At 41.0% G+C, this 22,602-nt stretch overlaps 1 protein-coding gene across 8 annotated transcripts in view; it reads right to left on the bottom strand.

The window, feature by feature from the left end:
• NACC2 (NACC family member 2) overlaps positions 1-22,602 on the bottom strand; it is an 84,207-nt gene that overhangs the window by 24,409 nt on the left and 37,196 nt on the right. For 5 of the 8 annotated variants that reach the window (XM_039506684.1, XM_039506681.1, XM_039506689.1 and 2 more), the window contains exon 2: positions 3,396-4,322. In XM_039506684.1, coding sequence (XP_039362618.1) covers positions 3,396-4,260 — 865 coding nt within the window. In that variant the 5' untranslated portion in view covers positions 4,261-4,322. Of the gene's footprint in view, positions 1-3,395; positions 4,323-5,778; positions 5,932-22,568; positions 22,598-22,602 lie in introns of those variants that run through there. The other 3 variants (XM_039506686.1, XM_039506683.1, XM_039506685.1) reach the window with 3 other exon arrangements.

The following is a 22,602-nucleotide window of genomic DNA, read 5'->3' as shown; positions in this document are numbered from 1 at the left end:
GGAGAAAATAAACAAGAATCTACAATACCCAACTGCTTTCAGAACAGACCTAATGAACAATGGCCGGGACCATCCTATGAGCATTCTTCGCTGGCATTCAGCACCTTGCAGAACCAGGCCCTGACATGGAGATGAAAGACGACAGAGGACACTGAACAAAAACTTGAGTTTCAGCTTTAAATGTCCCTTTACAATGAAGCAGACAAATGTCTCTAACAATGGATACCTGGCACCATTCTGAATGACACTAAGCTGCACAAGGAGAGAGAAAAAAAAAGGGGGTGGGTGGGTCGGTGGGAAGCTTCCCATGAGATTCAATGCATGATCTGGCTGTGTGCTCCTTTTTTGGCTTTGTTTTTGTTTAGACTCAAAAGGCTCTTGGAAACTTTGGCAATCACTATTTTACACTGTTTCCCCCTGTCTTTTGTGAGATTGTCAAGATCTATGTGCCGGGAGCAGGATTAGCTTTTCCTCGCTCTTCCATGTTGTAGGGTTTTTTGTTCTGTGTCTTTTGAAGGAAGGTTTTATTCAGAGTCATTAAAACACAGTGAGAGTTACACCAGTCCATAATCGGATGGAATAGCCTGAATTTTCATTTCCTTTTTTAAATCTTTCCCTCTCTCATCCCCAGATTTCGGGGCAGCCTGGGACTATGGCTGTGCTTAAAAGAGAAAACCCTTTTTCAATGTGCTTGTGCAGGAGAGACATGTTCTAGCTAGAATTGTATCGATTATAACCTTGGGGGAGGGCGCATTGGCTGGCCCTTCAAGTTGGATAGAATGGTGACAATGCGAGTTCCTACTTGGTGTGAGCTCCTCTGTCATTCCCCCGTACCTCCCCGCAAGGCTATGCCTCGCCCAGCAATTCAGAAGCCTACTCACAATCTGCACAGGGAGAAAGAAAATATTACTCCTCTTCTGGATCATCAGATCCAACCTAAAGGCTGGACAAGTGAAAAATTATCAAAGCCAGCAAGTCAGCTGTTCAAGTTTTCTATTTTCTGAGTGGAGCAGCTCTGTTTTAATGTTACACAGTAATAAGAGTTATATGCAATAGCCTGCTGGCTTAGTAGTCACATACTGTACCATCCTATAGTCTTCTGTTTTTCTATTGAATTTGTTCTGTTCTGCTATTATATAAATAGGCCCCATGGCTGAGAAACAAAATATTGTATACAAGGGTATAATCCTGTTTCTCTAAAGAACAATGTTAGAAATGTTCAACATTGTGAAGACAAACACTACTCAGTCATAATGCTCTGCAGTGGGGGGTGGGGGGTGGAGGGGGATAGGACAAACATCCATGCAAACAGCCTCAGCTCTGTCCAGTTAGATGGAAATTCTAAAACACATCCTATGCATCACCAACATCCTCCATCTCACCAACTAGCTAGCCAGCCGAGGACTTTACAGTAAATATACAGCGCACACACCGTTCCTTAGAATACTTTAGTCTACTCCTTTCTGAAAGTTTACTGTCTGTACAAGGAATTTGGACTCTTTCCTCAGAAACGGCAACTGAAAAAGCAGATTGGCTTTTTTAGAGGCTGTTCTAATATTTTAAAAAAAACCCAAAACCAAACCACCTTGAAATTTGCCAGTAGCAGTATTTGCTGTGAAATTGGAATGGCCAGTTTAAACAAGATACAGTTTCTCCTACCCCTCCAGTAAAACACATGGCAATGATTTCTTCTCATCGATCCACTTACAGATTTGTACAGCAAGCACATTACTGTTCAAACGGAAGTTTGGGGGGTCTGTTTTTATGGAGAGGGTTGGAAAGCCACACTTGGGAGTGTCTTGGTGCTGAGAATTACCACCACCATGAATTACATAACTGGATCAAACAGAGGTTGTTAATGCAACATTTTCTACCCATCTCTAAAAATAAAATGGTTCCAAGGAAAGGAAGCCAACTTTTCAGCATATGTGAGAGAGTTAATATTTTCAAATTAGTCATTTTTGATCCAGCAATTACAACGGGAAATAGTAACAGTGAAAACTAAGCACAGACTAAAGAAAATTCTGCATTGCCAGCTTGAGAAATCTCAAGAAAACCATGAAATATGTTTCCACCCAGGAACTGAATACAAATCAAAGCTGCATTCTCAAACACCTGCAGCACCAATTAAGAGTCCACTGTGTTCATCCAGGAGCCTCTTTTTGGAATGCAGAAAGAACATACATCTCCCAATATGTTCTTTTGAAATGCCTCAGAGAGAAATGCTAGCTGTTGAGATTAGATTCCCCACGTGTTTGCTACCACATAGCCTCTATCCTCCTCTCTAGCCCTCCAAAAAAGCCAAACCAAACAGGCACCAGAGACATTTCCAAATGTCAGTTCAAGATCTTGAAGATGAACAAGGCCAATACGGTTGTTTTTCAGAAAAGTTTATCACTTGTGAGGGAAGCAGAAAAGAGAATGTCCCCCATATACTCATACTGCAAAATCAAAACACCTGTGTGTCCTTGGTGGCAGAACCCAGTAGTTCCTTGTCTAGCCATTCCTTGCTGAGACAGTGTTCTCCTTTAGCTAATGCTTTCACAGTGCAGTACTACCAGGTGAGGAGTTAGGTTAATGAAGACTTTTCACTAGTCCTATCAATTATTTCTGAAGGGAAAACGGGAACTTAACTGACAGCATTCAAGATAAAAATCTTGGCTAGGATATATAGGTTAGGGATAGGAGGAGAAAGGTTTGTTTAAATTCTTTCTGATATACCAGAAATCTGATTTATTTGAGGTATTTGGATGGAGAGTGCAAGACATACATTGTAATTGATTTTTGTAAAAAAGGGAGGAAGTAGTGGGGAAATAAATGGATGAGGTGATTTGCAATTGGAGATAAAGCCTTTCACCTTCAGATTGCCGGTTCTAATCCAAACCAGGATGGGTAGTGGTTGAGGTAGCTCTTGGATGACCTACTGTATGTGAAATTAGTTGGCACTCTCAGTTCAGCAGTTAATGGATAGGTGTCCATGTTACAAAAGCACAAAACAAATGGAGTCCCTGGCTGAGACTGCCAACAGGAGGAGGCTAAGAATTAAATAGACTATGGCCACTGCACTACACTCTCACCCCTACATGTGGTCTCTCCAGTTCTGAGAAGAGGCACATTAGTGGAGTGGTGGTGGTGAAGTTTGTATTGTCCTCTGCCCATGCTGTACCGGTTCTGTGGATAGAGAATTCAAGTTTCCTGGGCTGTCAGGCCAGCAGTTTTCAACAGCATTAAATTCACAAACACAAATCTTCATGTGTAAACAAGCAGGATATAAAAAAACCTGATGAACAGTCCAAAAAATATATTCTGGACAAAGGAAAAAAGGACCAAGTGGCAACTTAAAGAGGAAGAGAAAAACAAAGGGGTTAGGGAAATGGAACGTTTTGGTTTATTACCTGAATATCCTCCTGAGGATTTGATGTACATCTGACCATACTGTTCTTCGACCATGGTATCATAAGCCTCATCATCTTCTTCATCCTCCTCATTGTGGTAGGAAGTGGGACTATCAGTAGTTGGAATGCTGCTGGCTCCTGGGCTCGTCCGCTCCCCTTGGGAGTACTGCACTTGCTGTATGTTTGGGATGAGAGTAGCTAAACTGGGCATTCCATAGTATGAAACACGAGACAACTTTAGTGGAGCAGCATTAGAAACGCTCCCTCCTGTACTATCCCGAGTGCTGGCTTCCAAGGGTCGCTTGGCAGGAAGGCCTGCCACTGCTGTGGGTTGCAGCTCAAGATTTTCGTGTTTCACCCGGGTGAGGAGCGGGATGGGCATGGAAGGGGACATGACGTAGGGCACAGAAGCAGACTGCAATTGGTTACAAGGGCTCTGAGGTTCCGAACTAGGATCTTCTATCATGGTGGTTTGAGAGTCACAGTGGGGAGAACTCACTTTGAACATCAAGTCTGTCCCTTTTTCTATGATATGTTGGATCTGTAGGAAACCTGCAGTGTACATCACTACCAGCTGTTCACTCGCGGCCATTGTGAGTTTCCCAGTGTAACAAAATGAAAGGATTTGCTGGAAGCAGGCTGGTGGCACCGTACCTGGGAGCTCAAATGCACTTTTGCTGTTCCCGCTAAACAAGTCTCTGAAGTACAGGCTGCTGGCTGCTAACACTGCACGATGTGCCTTGAAGGCTTGGCCTTTGACAACTATGGAGACATCACAGTAAAGCCCCAGCAGCCTCTGCTCATTCAGGCAGCCCAAGACGGTGTTCCCAAAGTTGGGAATTTCTATGTGCAGCATCTGTGACATGGCTCAGGATTAGTTGGAGCTCCTTAGACATGCAATGCAGAAGTATCCAAAGTAGGGCACATCTGAAAAATGAAGAAGGCAGAGAGAAAAAAAACAGTATTTTTAGACAGTTCTCTGCAACAAACAAATAAAAACAAAAACAAACAACCTAACACAACTGAAGACTCAAAACTAAACCTAAGGGCTGATGTACAACACCAACTATTTATAAAATTACTTATTGCTGTTTTTAAACAAACTTTTTAAAACAATGTATTTAAATATTCAAATATTCTCAATTTTTTTTTAAATTTATCATTGGTTCTTTCCTCTGGAGTTTAAAGTAAACAGGATAATATGGATGGTAACAGAGTCAGAATGAATAGTAAGGTAGCCCTATTAATAGTCAACAGACCTGTGGAAATGGATAAAAAATACCTGCTGAAACTCGAGATAAAATAGTTACAAAACAATGTGCCATTTTGTCTGAAATAAATATAGCATTCTGTCTAAGCCGTTACTGCAATGAAAACATATTTTCACGATCCTAGACGATTCCCCTACACTTGTTTTAAAAAAGAAAATATTCAGAGTTAAACTGCTTCTAAGTGGAATTATAAACGCCATTTCATTGAAAGGGTATCAAAATTAAGCCAGGTAATTGAGCCCAAACAAACAAAACCAAGGTACTGCAGTAAACTTAACATCAAGTCATTTGTTTTTTCTTTTAAATACAGACGAGGGCAAGAGTGTCTCCACATACGTCCCCCTCCGGTCAGTGCCCTATGTTCTGTTCCTGGTCATATTAAAAAGGGATTCTGCAGGGGACATAGTGCAAGTCCAATCCAAGGCGAGACACGCACCCCGTAATAGGAACAACCCCATCTTCTGAAATCAGAAACAGGACTATCAAGAATGCCTCAGAACAAACTCAGGTAAAAAAAAATATCTTCAGCCTATCCGACTTTCGACTTTGCATCAAATAACAGCACAGAGTGTGCTGGTTTAGGGTATCGGCACCTTGTGAGGATGAAAATAATTTCTCCTTTTCAGTACAGAAAGAGGCAAGCTCTGAAACAAGCCTTATAGGAGCAGTAAGATTAAATTAGGTCATTTTAGTGCATAAAATTCCAGAAAAGCCAATCAGTGCTTATTAGCCCAAATAAAGGCTACACCCCAAGAATCCCCTGCCCACCATCACACCCCCCCCTTAAGAGAACAGAAGATCTCAAATTATGTTTGCACTTGATGGTACTGAGTAAACTGTGTTTAACTAGCACCAAATCCTCATGACGATGGCATAAGAAGTTTACCTGGTAATTTTATTTTTTTTTAAATCTCCTCTGAAAAGAAAAATAACCTACAAAGAACTTCTCTGTTCACACTGCTGGAAAAAAGTACTATCTGGAAAGCCACTGAGGAACAGGAAGAAAAGAGAACATGCTCAAAGCCAATTTAATTGTATCTACATGGTTTAAAAGAGATTTCTTCAAAGCAAGGAACTTCTATGCCCCCTCATATGATACCATGCGAACATACCTTAAACAACGAATGATCCAAGGTACTGCTGCTCAGTGAAGGATTTCTTAAGTCCCTTTTTATCGCCTCCGTCTGCTACACTAACTGCAGCAACGAAGATCGTTCAGGGGGAAAAAAATAGTATCAAAACCTCCGTTTGTATCTGCTGTAGCTCAAGCTTTTACCAAGTCAAATCTCGACGGCAGTGCATAGCATCTAAATGAATAGGCCGGATGCAGATTAACATTCAGGCTGCTCTCTGCAATGAATAGAGCCCTTTGATTAGGGACCTGAAGTAAATGCCAGTTTCAAAGCGAAGCTTTAAAAACAGAGAAATATCAGTGCCAGAGGAATGCTCTCAGTGTTGGTACAAGACAGACTTTTGATGAGTCACTGCAATGCAAACAAAGATGGCAGAAATACTGTACTGTATGCTGATGAAATGCTTAGTGGTGCCACGGCAACTGAGACAGGTTTTAAATTTATAGTGCAGTTTTGCATATGAATTACGCTGTAAACTGCCTCCTCTGCCATCTAGTACATCCAGAGTGTCAAAGCATTTAAACTATTCCAAACAGTCTGCAGAGCTGGCACTGCTGCTGTTTAACTCCTCCAGCGTGAGGAAGAAATTAGTCAAAGGAAGCACATCTGCTCCAGAACACACTACCCACCCATCCCACTAAGGGGGCTTCTCATTCCTTCACTCTGGCTCAGATCTCTCTGCCCCATGACAACAGATGAAAGGTTTAAAACCTCTACAAGAATCTCCCTACAACAAGCATTTAAAAATGATGCCCAAATCAGTACTAAATAAAGATGCTCCAGAGTCCTCAGTGCATATGGAGCAACATTCATGGCCCCCCTCCCCCTTCCTTAACACACAAGAAAGCTTTTCAAACACAGGAAAACGTTTACCCCTTGGGAAAGCTTCTCAGTCTGTGGCTGCATCCACTAAAAGCAAATCCATTTGCTTAAGTAATGAAATCCTAGTCACATTGTCTCCCAGATTCAAATTTTAAATTACCTTAACATTTATTGAGCATGCTGGTGCTTTTTCTGGGAAAGGGGGTGGGGTCTTGCGTTTCTTACTTGTTTCCTGCACAGAACGTTTTTTTATTTCAATTAATGCTCTGTGGTTGGTTCCAATTCCTCTGCTCATATGGTGTCACAGATAAAATTCAAAACTTAAAAAAAATAAAGATTAAATCAGGCCACCTTTAGTAGAAAGTAGCTACAGATAATGCAAATATGTGGGGCTCTCCCCAATCACTTCTTATTTAGTGTGTGCATGCCTGGTTTTTACTGTTCATATGTATACTTGGTGCATTAAATTCAACTCTGCAGAATCAAAGCAAAACACTGCCACTTTTGAGATTACAGAGGTTGGAAGCAAGCCTGGCTTTTCTTTTCATTCCAGCAAAAGACACTAACACATTTACAGGACTATCAACCTCATAACAATACTTGGCAGTCCTCTAATCCTTCCAACCAAGGATCTCAGAGCGCATTGAGAAGACATTAACAATTTAATCCGAACACACCATGAGCCAAGTTTTCCCTATTTTGCGGATGAGGAAACTAAGGCACAGAGTGGTGCCCAAGGTCACACAACAATTCTGTGCAGAGCTGGGAGCAGACACCACATCTCCTGGCTCCTAGTCTCATGGGCTAACCACACTGTTCCCACCTCCTCTTCCAAGAATTGTCCATCGCTTTAAAAATAAAACAATCCTATTTGAAAAAATGGAGATTTTCCCCACACCAGTCACTCTCTCCAAATTTCTGATTGTATTTCAGAGTCTCTCTTGTCATCACCTCTGCTGGACTCAAGGAGAAAAGGAAACGTTTGGGATCATGGTCTCATAAGAAATTTCATTACTATACAGCAACCTTAACCCAGAGAAGCAAAACAGCTGCTCTTGATGTTGTTTCCCACTTGCTAGAAGAAACCTCAGCAGAACTGCATCCCAGTGGATGGTATCAAACCCAGGGTCCTCGTGCAATGGGAAACGAACAGCAAAAAAGTTTACCACTCAACCTTCTATGAAGGAAGCCACGGCTATATGGCAAGCCAATCCTGGGTCAAGAATGATCTCTCTTTTCTTATGGTAAGAGCTCCCTTAGAGATATATGAGAGATTAGGGAAGTACCAGATGGTACCTTTTTTTTTTGGTACTCAATCAATCCCCCTGCTTCTGAAAATTAGACAATGCAACATGAATGGAAAGAGCTAAAGACGGCTGAACGCCACAAACAGAAGTAGCAAAGAAAAGGTACTACGGAGTAGATAAGCATGGTTTTCCTTTAACACTACAGATGAATCAATTAGTGGAGTCAATGGGGATATCAGACAAACAGATTATTTTGCATGGAAAATGGAATGAACACACCAAAACATCTTATGGGGAAACTTACAGCAGAGTTTCCTTAAAAATATATATATATATAGTCAGATTTGGAGTATAGCACTGAAAGCTTCACATTTACATGCAACTTTCCTCATCTGTAACCTCTCCCAGTTGCTTACCCATCTTTTGTATCTACCATAACATCAGCTAGAAGTAACTTCTTTTAGTGGTGCAAAATAGACCAAGTTAAAATCGGCACTCTTCCAATGAAATTCTAGAATATCATCTTCTATGACAAGCCTGTTAAAGATTTCAACCTACTGTCTGCTCCCCATTTTAATACAAAATATATGTGTTACCTCTTAGAAATGCTGGGTGGGTTTAGCTATGATGGAGTAGGATTTCGTTTGTATTTTCCCTTAAAATAAAGAAGTCGTGCTAAGAAGATACCACATTGTTACCCCCAGAAATTAAGGTCACAATGGTCCAGGATACACTCCTTAAGTAGTACCAAAATAACACTAGAAAAAAGACTTCCCCTTAAACCACCATGAATTGCCAGAGCTTGAAACGGTTTTTAAGGCATGTCTACACTGCCTAGCAGTTCAGACTATGGGGTTGTGAAATCAGTACACACCAAAGTGCTGTGCTGTAATTTTCTCGTGTACATGCTGTGGGAGGTTTTCGTTTGCACCTGCAGTGCCCACGAGAGGGAACTGCAGCGCAGCACTTTGATGAGCACAGACATTCACACCTCCATTGTCCAAACTGTGGGGCAATATAGACAAGAACCTGGACTTCCAGGGGCATTCCATATAAAGTATTCATCTGTTGCTATGATGTTTCATGAAGGATCCAAATTTAAAAATTGCATCATTCTGATTACCAGCTTGCCTCAATCAAATTAAAATGACAAATTTTAATTTCTGATATTTCACAACCTGCCAGGTCTAGAAACACTATAAGAAAATTAAAGCAAACGCTGTCAGGACTAGTTAGGTGACCAGATGTCCCGATTTTATAGGGACAGTCCCGATATTTGGGGCTTTGTCTTATATAGGTGCCAGTTACCCCCGTCCCGATTTCTCACCCTTGTTATCTGGTCACCCTAGGACCAGTAAGCTTTTCAAAGCACTAGTCCTGGCCCAGTGTTCAGAAAAATGTTTTCTGGTCCTTGGCTATCTTTCTTCCACCCTTTTATGGCCCATGTTCTACCATGGTGAATCCAACTGGTGGACAGAGAGCTAACATAAAGTAATCTTGGAAGACTGAATAAAAACCACAAATGCTATTTGTCACTGTACACTCCTGAAGAACTTGCTGAGAGTTTCTGATAATGGTAACATTGTCTTATACCTGACAGGTCTTGACCTTCCAAAGTAATGCTAGTCTTTCTCCAAACTCTTTGTTCAGAAAAAGAGGACCAATAAGTCCTTTGAATTGTTTAAAATTTGGTTTTCACTATATTAACCTTGCGAGTGCCCTGTTCTGAAATAGAAGGAAAATGCACTTAGAAGTTAAAGGTGTAAATTACTGGTTCACAATACTGCACCAAATGGAGCTACTTCTGTGTAATCAAGTCCTAGTCACTGTATAGGGCAATACAGGTTCTTCTTCATGTGGTCAGTTTGTTCTCTTTTAAATTGTCTTTTATTTTAAGAATTTTTAATCAGACCAAGAAAGTGTCCCCACCTCCTATGCACAACACTTTAGCTCAAATGGGAAAAAATGTAACTAAATTTGATGTTTTTTTTCAAATAAAGAAATAAGATGCATTGAAAGTCAACTGAAAAAAAGATAATTTTCTTTTCTGGCTGAAAACCTCTTGTTGGGAACTTTTAGGCATCTATCAAAACAAAATTTACATTAAAACATATTTTTAGGAAAGCCATAGCCCTAGTCTTAACACATTCCTAAAAAGTTTAGGCATTATTTGACATAAGACATGTTACAGTTCTGTGAATATCCCAATACTGCTCTGTTGAAGCTACACAGCACTTTGGATGCTGGAGGTTTGCTTCTTCTAAATGACTTGTTTGTTGAAATGCCCAAGTGGTCTGGACCACACTAACTTTCCCTGAGGGAAAAAGTTATCTACCTAGAACAAGCTGCTACCATCACAGCTCCTTTAGGAAGCAGAAGTAATGAAATAATGTATTTAAATGGTCTTTTCCTTAGACAACATATAAAGCTCAGAGACAACCAAAGCACAACTTATTTATTTTAAAAGAAAGATCCCTGTCATAATTGCTTTCTTAAAAGTAAGGTGTACTGAAAAGCAGCTGGACGTCAGAAAAATAAAAGATTCAGTGACCCTCTGAGGGCTGTAAACAAAACTCGATAGAAAAGCTTTCACAGCTATCCCCAGCCAAAACTCTCATCAAAAGAAAATAGCTGAAAAGTCCTGCCCTTGAAGGCCCCAGTGGGTCAAAAGAAACTTCCCTTTCTTCTGTAAATGAGGAGAGAGAAAGAAAATCACACCCTTCAATTTAAGGCTGCTAGGGGATTTCTAGCATGGAAGAGGCACATTTGAAAGGAACAATAGAACCAGCTTCAGAAGGAAAAAATGAACAGCATTTTCTCTGCTGAAAACATAACGGTGCAGGAGTGAAGCAGGATGCCTAATTCCCTTTTAAAACTTGGTCACCAAAATACATGGTTCTCCTTTGGCTCATCCTCAACCAATTAACTGTGTAAAGTTCCCTTACTCCTAAATTCCTTAGGAAATCCACACAGGAACTGGAGGGGTACTTATGGTTAACAGAAGCATAGACCCTTCTCCCCACCGTTTCTGAGGAAATACACCTTCCATACAGGACTAAGGAAAAATATGCAACAGTTCACTACAACACTTGGTGGCTGAATTATAGTCTCTAAGTGCCTACTCACTGTAACTCCACCAAAAAGGGAATACCAGTATCGAAAAGATCGTGTAGACGGGGGCAGTAGGGATACACAAGAGGGTCAGCGATACCACTCTCCACAATAAGGAAATAAAACAGCATTGCATGTTGTTTGTCTGTCTCCCCCAAAGAACATGAATTACAAGCCACTGTCTTTTCAGCAAAGAGGGAGCGAGGAACTCAATCACAAACATGAAATTGTGCAAATGCCAGTATAATTTAATGCCAGCCCCTGTCAGGAGAAGGAAAACAAGGTTATCTTCAGTAATCAACCGACAGTCATATTGAGAATCTTTTTTTTTTTTTTTTGGCTGCATTTGTTTCTGTAGCTTCAAAGCATTAAAAAGGAGTAATGATTTATTTTGAAATGCTGAGTTGGAAGCAGTAACCAATGCTAATCCACCCTATTTTTAGTGTAGCAGCAAGTGACAATTGCTGAATAGGATTAATTCTGGTTTATTAAGATAGTGGAAACTAATTTTGCAAATATTAATAAGTAGCATGCAAACAGCGCATGCAGAACAGATATGCAACACACAGGACAGATATATTTGGTTTATGATTTTAAAAAACGAGCACAGAAAGGAATGCATTAGATGTTCACATACCTCAGGGGAAGAGGGGAAAAGATGAAGTTAATTAAATTAATGCTGGTAATCTAGCCTAACAAAGTGGGCACAAATCCTTTATTAAAGGAGCCCAACATAACAGTTACTTGGAGCTTTCCTCCTGAAATTACAAAGCCCTCCAGCAGCAGCCTCTGACACCCAGGCATTAGATTTACGAAGAGATCTGTCATACTGCAAGGTGAGTCACTTACACAGCCTCAATGAAACACTAGTGCTTGAGGTCATACAGTCACACTGGATTCTGTCTCAAAAAGTACAGTAATATCACCAAGGCAAAGCATGCTATTTCAATTATTTTGTAATTATTTTTTTTCTTACTCACTGCAGATTTTAAGAGCTTATCAAATCAAGGACAAGCAAATCTGGAGAACAAAACATTTAATTTTTGCAGGTTGCTACAAGGGAGAGGGTGAGGCATAGATATAAAATAAATAAAATTATTTTGCAAAATTTAATTGTAACAATCTAATAAAAGCTTCTGAAGTCCAGGCTAACTCACAAACATAAGCATCTCCAGAGAGAACACTGGCTACTATTATCATGCTTTCTGCAAGTGTGCCTTTCCTGCATTCCATTACAGACATTAATTCATATCCATAACACATCAAAGACAAGTGTCATGCTGAATTTTATTACCCTCACTCCTTCTACACAACAGCATTTGCTAGCAGTATATATCCTGCATGACTCAGTTCTACCATCATGGCAATACGGAACAAAAAACCTTAAAATAAGTATGTCTTAAAAGGTCAATTAAGAGAGCTTACAAAACATCAGACGCTGCTTCTTGCTTGAGCTCATTACCTAGTATGGTGGAGCTGCCTGTGTGTTATTTTTTCTTGTGCAAGTTAGTCTGTGAGTCAGCATTAACACACATGAGAACATCAGGAATACTGCCTAGTTCTGATGCAATGGAGGTTGTATAAAAAAAAAGCACACTCCGTTTGGACAGGAGCCTGTAATTCAATTGCCTTTACTTTTCAGTTACTGCATAGTCTACTGTTACCAAACTACATAAAAGAAGGGAACTTTGCTTACATATGTGTCTGAAATTAATCACTTCTTACTTCTGGCTACAGTTTATTTTCTTGTGCTTTAAAAAAAAACAATATGCATAATATAATTAACCCTTCAAGGACAAAAATCTCTTTGAAGCTATTAAGACTGTCTCTTTCTGTACCATTTCCAGTGTAAGCAGACATCACTGCCAAAAAGTTTTGGCCAATGAAGGCATTTATACATTAAACTTTTAATATGCTCTATAAAGTGAAGCTACAACTGCATATGAGCTTGATCATTAATGGAAATATAGGCTTGCCTTTAAGGGTTCACATAAAGGAAGTTAAATTCTACAGGAATTTAACTGCATATCTAGCATCCATGGTCATATGAGAGCTATTTCAAAGACTGTTTGTGCATCTGGTTGTTGATCAAAGGCATTTAAATTGATAGCAAACATGGTGAAACCTGTGCCAGATTTTAGGTGAGGAACTAAGCACCTGATGAACATACAGTGCTTTCCACCCAGGTTATGAAAGCTTTTTTAGGACACACCTTGTGTACAAAATTACAACAAAGTTGGCAAACCACCACATGAAAAGCTTATTAGAACAGTGTTAATTACAACACCTTTTTTATACACATCCAAATGTTTGCCTCCGAGGATTGTATTTTTAACTGAATGTGGGATGAAATATTGGTGCTACAGTACAGGAGTTCAGCTCTCCTGGATCCCTACATACTGATTTTTGGGAGTGGAGATCCAACCAAAAACCTCACAGATCATGTACTGCATTTAGCCAGATGATCTCAAAGAGTTTTAAAAAGCCTTTGTACATTATTGCGCCATTCACATGATCTACATCCTCTAGATGGCAAAACGGGTGAAGAGAAGTTAGGTCATTTGCCAGTTACATGAGTAACAGAACCCAAGAGCCCTGATACTCTGGTAACAAACAAACATTGCCTCTGTTAAAGACCGGTAGAGAGGTACATATGTATATATGCCACACACAAAAGCTAGGAGAAGTAAGATTAATATTGCCATTTACTGTGTCTAGTTACTGTAAGGATCACCACAGTGTGGTTTTGAATCACGTGAGCTGCAAGATCAAGGTAAAAGTGGCAACAACTAGGGTGGGAGAGTCACCTTTAACTTTCAATTTCTGACTTTTCTGTTCATATTACAACCCTCTGTGTTTTGAGTATACAACAATTACAGGTTTAGAATATGCATTGCTCTTTGTTATCTACATTCTACTGACCCAACACAACATAATGGCTCCTTCAGAATTTCAGTGCACTAATTTTCAAGACACATACCTGCAATGCACCCCATAGGCAGCCCTGAAACAACAATTACAGTCCACAGGGTAACTACCAAGAGGCACAGGGAAATTACAGGATTTTGGAGGTAATCCTAGAGTCTGAGAACTTTTCGTGGTGTGCCACAGATGCCAAGATCATAAGCCCTGTCACCATGGAAAGTGCCAATGAATATTATAAAGGGGGAAGGAGAAAATCTACACAGACAATGACAGAGCAAGCCCTACAACCGCCCAGATTTACTTAAAGCATGAGATACATTTTCCTACTTTTTTTGAAATCAGATTTGTACACTTTTTATTTTTTATCCCTAAGTAGCAGAGAAAAATCTGGAGATTGGAGGGAGAATGGTAAGGAAATCTCTGGGCTTTCAATTTCACATTGTAAGTAGATTACCTTCACGCACTAATTTCACCCCCTATTAAAAAAATCATGTTTGTTTTATAGATGATTGAACATGGATCATCATAATGTTCTAAATAAAGTTTTTATTGTTTTAAGAGCAGGTGCAAGTTAAAGCACTATAAATTCCTATTACACTTTTGTAGGAAAAGCTAAGTAGCTATTAATTGAATGTCAATAACCAAAAAAAAATAAAAAATGTTATGGTCCAATTTTACCTAAACACAGAAGTATCTTAAAACAGTATAATCCTAGTGGGGTTTTTTCCCCCAAAACATGTGCGATTATTCAAATACAGATGAATTGATTTTTTTAAAATGTAAATTGCCTCTGGGCCAAAACCTTCTGTGCCAAACTTCTTAACTACTCCAGTGCTGCTCGACAATATTTCAAAAGAATTGAAGTGCTGTTTTGAAAACTGCTGACAATCTTCCTCAACCAAATTTGTAATTTAAATACCTTAAATTTGAAAAGCACTCTCCCTGTGGCATACTTAACTCCCCCCTCCCATTCTTCATGAAAAATTAAGCTTTTCTGAGTATCTCAGTGTTTTCCTAGCCCTGCCTTATTAAGGACCCAATCCTGCAAACTGCTGTGTGTGGCTGCACCTTCGTGCCCACATGGATCAATGATACACCACATCACATAGCAGACTGTCAAAGCAAAAGAGCTTGCAGAATCAGGGCCAAAATGTTGAGACTTTAAATGTTCCTAAATTTGTTCTCCAAAGGGCACTTCCTGTGTTTGCAGTTAATAATTTTCATCTACATAACACGGTACATCTGAGGATCTCAAAGCCCTGAGATATTAATGAAGCCTCACAGAACTCCTTTGGTGTAACTATGATACCCATTTTTCAAGACAAAAAGATGTTAACTGAGTTGTCCAAGGCCATTTAGTGAGTAAATGGTTAAACCAAGAGTTAAACCCCACGAGTCCTGGCTCCCAGTCCCACACTAACCACTAGACAAGACTTTCTCTCAAATTACTATAGTGTGTGTATCAGACCATAAGAATTTTATGTAGATGAGTCAGATTGGCGAAAAACAGCTAATTTTTTTTTCTGGTAAGTGTGATTTTTGTATGAAGCAGTTCCATTTTTGCTGAAACATGTTTAAGATTCCCTTCCAGTACTGCAAAGCACCTTGAAAGGTCAGCAAGCACTTTTATATTCTCAGAGATCCATCTACAACACTGCAGTAGATGAAACGGATTGACCTATACAAGAACTGAAACAGCCTCTATGAAATAATCTATCTAAACTCTTTTATAGCTGCAGCAGTGTTTGTCACGGGCACATTTGAAAACAGTACCTACCTACTGCAGCTGATACAGGGCTTGATATGTTTTAAATAATGGTCATGGTCTCTTGGGATGTAACCAAACATGGAAGGAATAGCTGCAGAGCAGAGAATACAGTACAAAGATAAAATACGCCCATATTAAAATGTGTGCAGAGCCCTGTGCCCATTACTGAACTCATTAAAGGCAGCAATACTTTGTAACATACTCTAATCTTTAATATTCATAGCTTGGTTAATTTGCATATCATGCCATAAATAGTTGAAGCAGAGGTAAAACACAAAGCGCTCTACTTGCATTTCTAATTATGCCTAAAATCAAATGTAAATCATAACACATCCAAGATACTGAAAATATTAAATTTGCTGTCTTGCAGTTAAAGTCTTTTTTTAAAAAAACAATTCGCTGTAAAAGGAAGACTCAAAGAGGGTTCTATGTATGTGTATGAGGGATTGTATTGCCTTACGTTGCCAGTTAACATGTTCACGCTATAACCTTGGGAGGAAGAGGAAAAAGATGTGCAACTACATAGTTGGACTCAATTACCTAGTAGTTACTGTCAATTCTTCAGGCTGAAGGTTACCAAGGTGCCAAACCTTCCATTGTCAAGCAAGCTTTGCTATTGCCATTTAGAATGCTTGCTGCTAATCGGCTGTTTGTTTGCAAGAGGAGAATAAAGGAAGTTATGTTCATATTTAAGGTACTACTGCAGAACTCTTTTCTGTAAACAATATTGCTGTGTCCTTGCCAAATTTCATCAGTATACTTGGAAAAACAAAAGATGTTTCCCCTTTTCTGTTTTTTAGATATTTTCTCTGGTTATCTCAATGTTCCACATCAATAGTCACCAAAGCAGGAGAAAGACCCAATGATCTGTATCGTCTGCCAAAAACAGGAGAATTGGAAAGTGGAGACTGTTGGTGCCATTTGTTAGCTCAGGGATTCTCAAACTGGTGGTCGGGACCCCTCAGGGGGTCATGAGGTTATTACATGGGGGGTCACCCCAAACCCTGCTTTGCCTTGAGCATTTATAATGGTGTTAAATATATAAAAAAAGTGTTTTTAATTTATAAAACGGGTCCACTAAGAGGCTTGCTATGTGAAAGGGGTCACCAGTACAAAAGTTTGAGAATCACTGTGTTAGCTACTTGCATCTTATCCCGTCATCCAACGTGGCCTTATCCGTTTACAGTAGTGGTTTTCAAACTTTTTTTCTGGTGACCCAGTTGAAGAAAACTGTTGATGCCCGTGACCCAACGGAGCTGGGGATGAGGGTTGGGGTGCGGGCTGCGGCCGTGAATGAGAGGTTCATGGTGTGAGAGGGGCGCTCTGGGCTGGGGCAGGAGTGCGGGAGGGGGGCAGGGCTCTGGGCTGGGGGTGCAGGCTCTGGGGTGGGGCCAAGGAGGAGGAGTTTGGGTGCAGGAGGGGGCTCCGAGTCTGGGGCTCAGGGCTGGGGATTGGGGCACAGGCTTACCTTGGGTGGCTCCCGGTCAGCAGCGCAGCGGGGGTGCTAAGGCAGGCTTCCTTGCCTGTCTTGGCACCGCGGAAGTGGCCAGCAGCAGGTCTGGCTCCTAGGCGGAGATGTGCAAGCGGCTTTTGCTCGCAGGCACAGCCCCCCCCAGTGCGGAGCCGGTGCTCGGGGGGGGGGGGGGAGCAGCACACGGAGCCCTGTGACCCCACCGCCTAGGAGCCAGACCTGCTGCTGGCCGCTTCCAGGGCGATGTCAGAAGAGGTAGGAACTAGCCTGCCTTAGCCAGGCAGCACCGCCGATGGGACTTTTAACAGCTCGGTCAGCAGCGCTGATGAGAGCCGCCGCGACCCAGTGCCTTACATTCCACCACTCAGTATGGGTCGCAACCCGCAGTTTGAAAACCACTGGTTTACTGCACTGACACTGCTAGCTGGAAAGTAAAACTGAGTACGTTTAATTATAAAAGAACCACAAATTTCTCTTCTCAGTTCCAAAAGGTATCTGTGCCAACCTCTTCCTCATCTCCAATAAAGACAGATTGCTAACTCACGTGCTCACCTGCTGACCACTAAGGTGAGAAGATGATAACTAAGATGTAGCTTGCTGAGGAGAGCAAATTTAGGGAAGCACAGTAAATTGACAGTAGCCACTCACGCATCTAGCCAGCTTCCAGATTGCGTCCAACAGAGCAGAGCCCAAAGGACAGGAAACATACAGCCAAGAACCAGCTACAACACTGAAATTTCAACCCAGGATTTTCTGTGATTTTGCTGAGAGGATTCGTGTCCACACTGAACTCTGAGGGTCGGGGGGGGGGGGGGAGATTGGAGGGGGAGAACAATGGTGTCTGTGCATGCCACAACATTTGAGCCTGGGTTTCGCTTCAAACTGGCATCTCTGTGGTACCCTCTTCCAAGACAGATCTCAACCAGTGCAGAGTAGCCCCAGATGCACCTAGGATGGCCCTTCACTGCTATAACAGTTCATACTCAGTGGTGTTAAAACAGTTAAGGATTTCCTGCATCTACCAGCAGCCAACACCAGGGCAAGCAGATCATCATGCTAACCATTAAAAAAAATTGAATTGATTATCACTACTACAGTGAGCTGCCGTTGGTAATTTAACCTTGGGCTAGGATGAAACAATAGGAGCCTTTTTCTTCAGGGCAGCTGGGAACTATATCTTAAGTGAGGGAGGTAAATTTGAAGAACAGCTAGAATTTGCGATTCAACTAAAGCTTTAGAGCTTTGAAGGTTGCCAGGACTGTGTGGAAAGAAATCACCTGACTGAAAAATTAGTCCTGGAAATGGAAGAATTTTCTACCTCCAAGATCTTTGAAGCTGCTAAATCATGTTCACTGAAACCAAAAGAGGCAAGAGATTCAGGGGAAAACAGGTATCCTAGATTGCTAGATTCTATGGTTCTCAGCTCTGCAAGAGTGAGAGGGAAAACACTGCTTCCACTAAGTTACTGAGACTCTGCAGATACAACATTCCATTTTTCATCTCTATTTTTTCCTGTATTTTACACAAAACATTTAATTTCAATTTTTTCTCTTGTCACTGAGGAGGAGGAATGTGCTCCTGTGATTTAGTCCAGAGCCAGGAAGAAAGACTGGGAATTCAGGATAGAGATGATGGGATCTGGATACAACTAGTGCTCTAGGCTCTCACTCATGTGGGATCAGGTCAATCCAGTGCTCCTGTATGGAGTTCTGAAGCTGCAGAGCTCAGTTAACACAAATGGACGTTGCAGGTGCCCACCAATGGTAAAAGACATGGCAAAGTCTTTCAAGACAAGTTAAATATGAGTATCTAACTGGGTAAGTATGCTGTTTAATGGAAAGGGTCGGCCCCCACAGCTCCCATTGGTTGCGGTTCACACCCAATGGGAGCTGCGGAGCCAGCACTGGGGTAGGGGCAGCACGCAGAGCCTCCTTGGCTGGCCATGTGTCTAGGGGCTGCAAGGACCTGGCAGCCATTTTCGGGAGCCACATGTAGTTACGGCAGGCAGGGAGCCTGCCTTAGCCCCGGGCCCACGCTGCGCCATCGACTAGACTTTTAACGGCCTGGTTGGCAGTGTTGACTGGAACCTCCAGGGTCCCTTTTCGACCAGGCGTTCCGGTTGAAAACCGGACACCTGGCAACCCTAACTCCATCCCATGGGTGATTAAACACAACAGCCGCACATACACCCAGCTGCGAGAGCATCGTTAGTGTATGTGCTTTTGAATTCCCTCTTCCATACCCTTTAAAGATATTTTCCTCTGCATGTATGACGTTTACCTCAGCATTACATAGCTATGTTTGCATGGAAGTGGAATAAAAATCTACTTATGGAAACTTAATTTATCTTTATTATTCTCCATCACACGGTGGCTGCTGCTAACAATCAAGACAACAGTAATAGATGCCTCTGCGTTGTTATAGTTGGACACACACAGCAATCATTACAAGGTTCAGAGCATGGTACAAACAAACAATGCCAGGCTCAGCACACAACAGCAACACACATTACTGTGACTCTGTGTTAAAATGTTCCTTCAAGGCCTCCCTCAGCCGAATAACCCCCGCATTGAACTCCTCTAATAGTCTCGTGTTCATAACACACAGCACAATACTGAAGAGCAGTGCAGGATCCAGGTGTCTTTCTGACAGAGATGGCTGGCTCACAGGTTACCAGGGCAGTTGAAGAGCAGCTAAAACCTAGTAGGGATGCCTATGGAATGATGGGATTGAGAAACCTGCATCATGTGATGCTGAACCTTTCCCAAAGAAGGCATTGCAAACCCTTCCCAAAACACCCTGTGGCCAGTTGCACAGTGGGTGCACTGCTCTCTGTGTAGGAGCTGCTACAAGCAGCACAGTGTGGACATGCAACAGTGGTTTAATTACAGCGGTGGCTGTACATCGACATAACTTAAGTTGACTTAACTTTGTAGCGCAGACTTAGCCTAAGAGAGGTGAAGTGATTTGCCTGTCTGTAAAACAGAACTAACAATACTTTCCTACCTCACAGGCATGCTGTGAGGCTTAATATCCGTAAAGCAATTCAAGATCCTTGGATAGAAAGTATTATTACTACATTACTGTCAATGGCATACATAATTTCTTTTTAAAAGCTTACTCCTTTATCAGGCACAAGTGGGTCTTGATTTTATGGAAGGCCAAGACCATCACCGACAAAAGCATGGATTTTAGCACAACAGTGACCTCAGGGACCCAAATATCTGCGCTTTTTGCCCACTCTTCTCCATGTAAAGCACCAGAAGCAGAGTTCCTTGGCAACTGAGACCCATAAAACAAAGACATAATCCTATCTCCACAGACCTGACCCCACAGTGACATTTTTATCTTTGCTACTATGCAGGGGCACATAATGCTCCTCTGAGGGAGCCACTCTAATAGCACATTTCTGCTCTGAAGAAGCTCAAAACCTTCCTCGTCAATGTCCACAAAAGTAAGTAGCTATAGGCGAGGAAAGCATCCAGGGCGCACACTGTAAAATATGTTTTTACAGAGCTATGTTCAAAGCTCCAGTTAAAAATCAAATCAACCAAATCTCAGTAACTAGGACAAAAATAACTTCCTGCAAGACAAATTTTAGGAAACAGCAGAACGCGTGAGCTACATGACAGATCAAGGTGAAGGAAAGATGGTTTTCTGTTATCTACATTCTTTGTAACTTTTTCACTTTTCTCTATTTTACCACTGGGACACTCACTGGTGCACCATGCCATTATTTTAGGCTTTTTGTCTGTCCTCAAGAAAGAAAGCATTTTTCAATCATCTGAACTCAACTAACTGATTCTAAGCAAAGACTAAGCTAAATATCACCAAAGGGAGAAAGGTAATCAGATTTTCAAGTCAGACTACTATTGAATCTATGCAATATAATCACCATCACTATGTTTCCCTGTCTTAAGGCTTGTCTACACAAACATTTAGTTCTCAGCAAGCTGGAGTGTAAAACTACTCTGCATTAGCCTGCCAAATGCTATCTATACATGTGGACCCTGCCGATGCACAACAATAGTTTGTCAATGTGTTACCTGCTTTGAACCGGGAGTAGATAAAAGTACACCACAGTTAGTGCACGTGACCAGGCTTCACACTGACAGTTAATGCATGGCAGACTAGATTCATACCACCCCAGCTTGCCATGAACTAAATGCTTGTGTAGACAAACCCTTAGAAAAAAAGACAGAAGACACTGCTGAGAATGAACAGATGAAAAAAAAACTCATTACATTTTTCGTCTATTTTCTTAATTTTATGTTGTTTCCAGGGCAAGGAACCCCATCAATAGTGGGGGTGTTCGACTTTGATCCCACTGAGTCCCCCAAAGTTCTTGTGTTATGATTATTACTAGTAACCTCCTCCTGCCTCCTTTTGGAACTTCTGTTTCCATTTCAACTGAAGTATAGTCAAAAATGGTACAGATTTTATCAGAGTCAGAACATCTTTTTAGTAGTTTCTATCTTAAAGGAGTTGCAGAAGAGAAATCACAAGTCACTCCAAAAGGTGACCATTTACCCCTTTTTTCACAGTTAATACAATCTGCATGTAGAGAGAAGTGAAAGCAAGCTGCTCAGAGTGTACAAAGCTTTTTTGCTGTTCATATGTACCCTGGCATTTTGCCCAGACCTATTTTTAAGCCCATTTACTAGAAATCCCACAAATTAAAGGAAATACGGATAATGTTGTAAGAATCCTTTGGGCCAAATAAAAGCTACACATAATTTTCCTTGTGCATCAGAGTAAGATCCTTAACCACAAAAACCAGATTTCCCCAAAGCTCTTTTGCAACAGTGAGAGAATCTTGTTTTGTAAAAAGTTGCTTTGATTCACTACAGGATTACAAGGAATAATGGCAGACACCACCGCTTAGTTCAATATGCCTTTAAGCTAAAACTGTAAAAGGTAATTACTGTTATGAAACAGAAAGGTGTTAAGAGAACACAAATAAGCTAAATATCTATAGTTCATGAATGGTTATTGTTAATGACAGTGAGACATGCAGAATGGGCTCATACAGAAAAGCTTTAAAATCGTTATTGCAGTATTTTCCTCCACACAGGAGACTGCCACGTATTTTTATTTTCTAGTTTCTTTCAAAATGTAAGTTAAAATTGTTCATAAAAGCCCAACAAGCACTAGTTAAAGTCTGCAATGGCACAACAACATTCTGTACCCGCTTCCCTCATACTGCTCAGCACAGTCCACTCCAGCATTCCTTGCTATTCCAGTGCTGAGAAAACATGAAAAAATTGTACCAAATATTCTTCTGTTTTGACTTTCTACCCACATGGCAAATAATGAGACCACTAAATTCATTTCACTTGTACATAAAACCAGGATTTTAAGTCAGGCACGTGTCTGATGGAACCTCTTGCATTAACCAATTCATTAAGTGAATACTGGGTTGTACCAATAACCTCTTTTGTTTCTTCCAGTAGCTACAC

Source organism: Mauremys reevesii, linkage group 19, assembly GCF_016161935.1.
Source record: "Mauremys reevesii isolate NIE-2019 linkage group 19, ASM1616193v1, whole genome shotgun sequence".
Classification (NCBI taxonomy): Eukaryota; Metazoa; Chordata; order Testudines; family Geoemydidae; genus Mauremys; species Mauremys reevesii.
The sequence above is the reverse complement of the archived record's forward strand: the minus strand, read 5'-3'. Positions and strand labels throughout refer to the sequence as shown.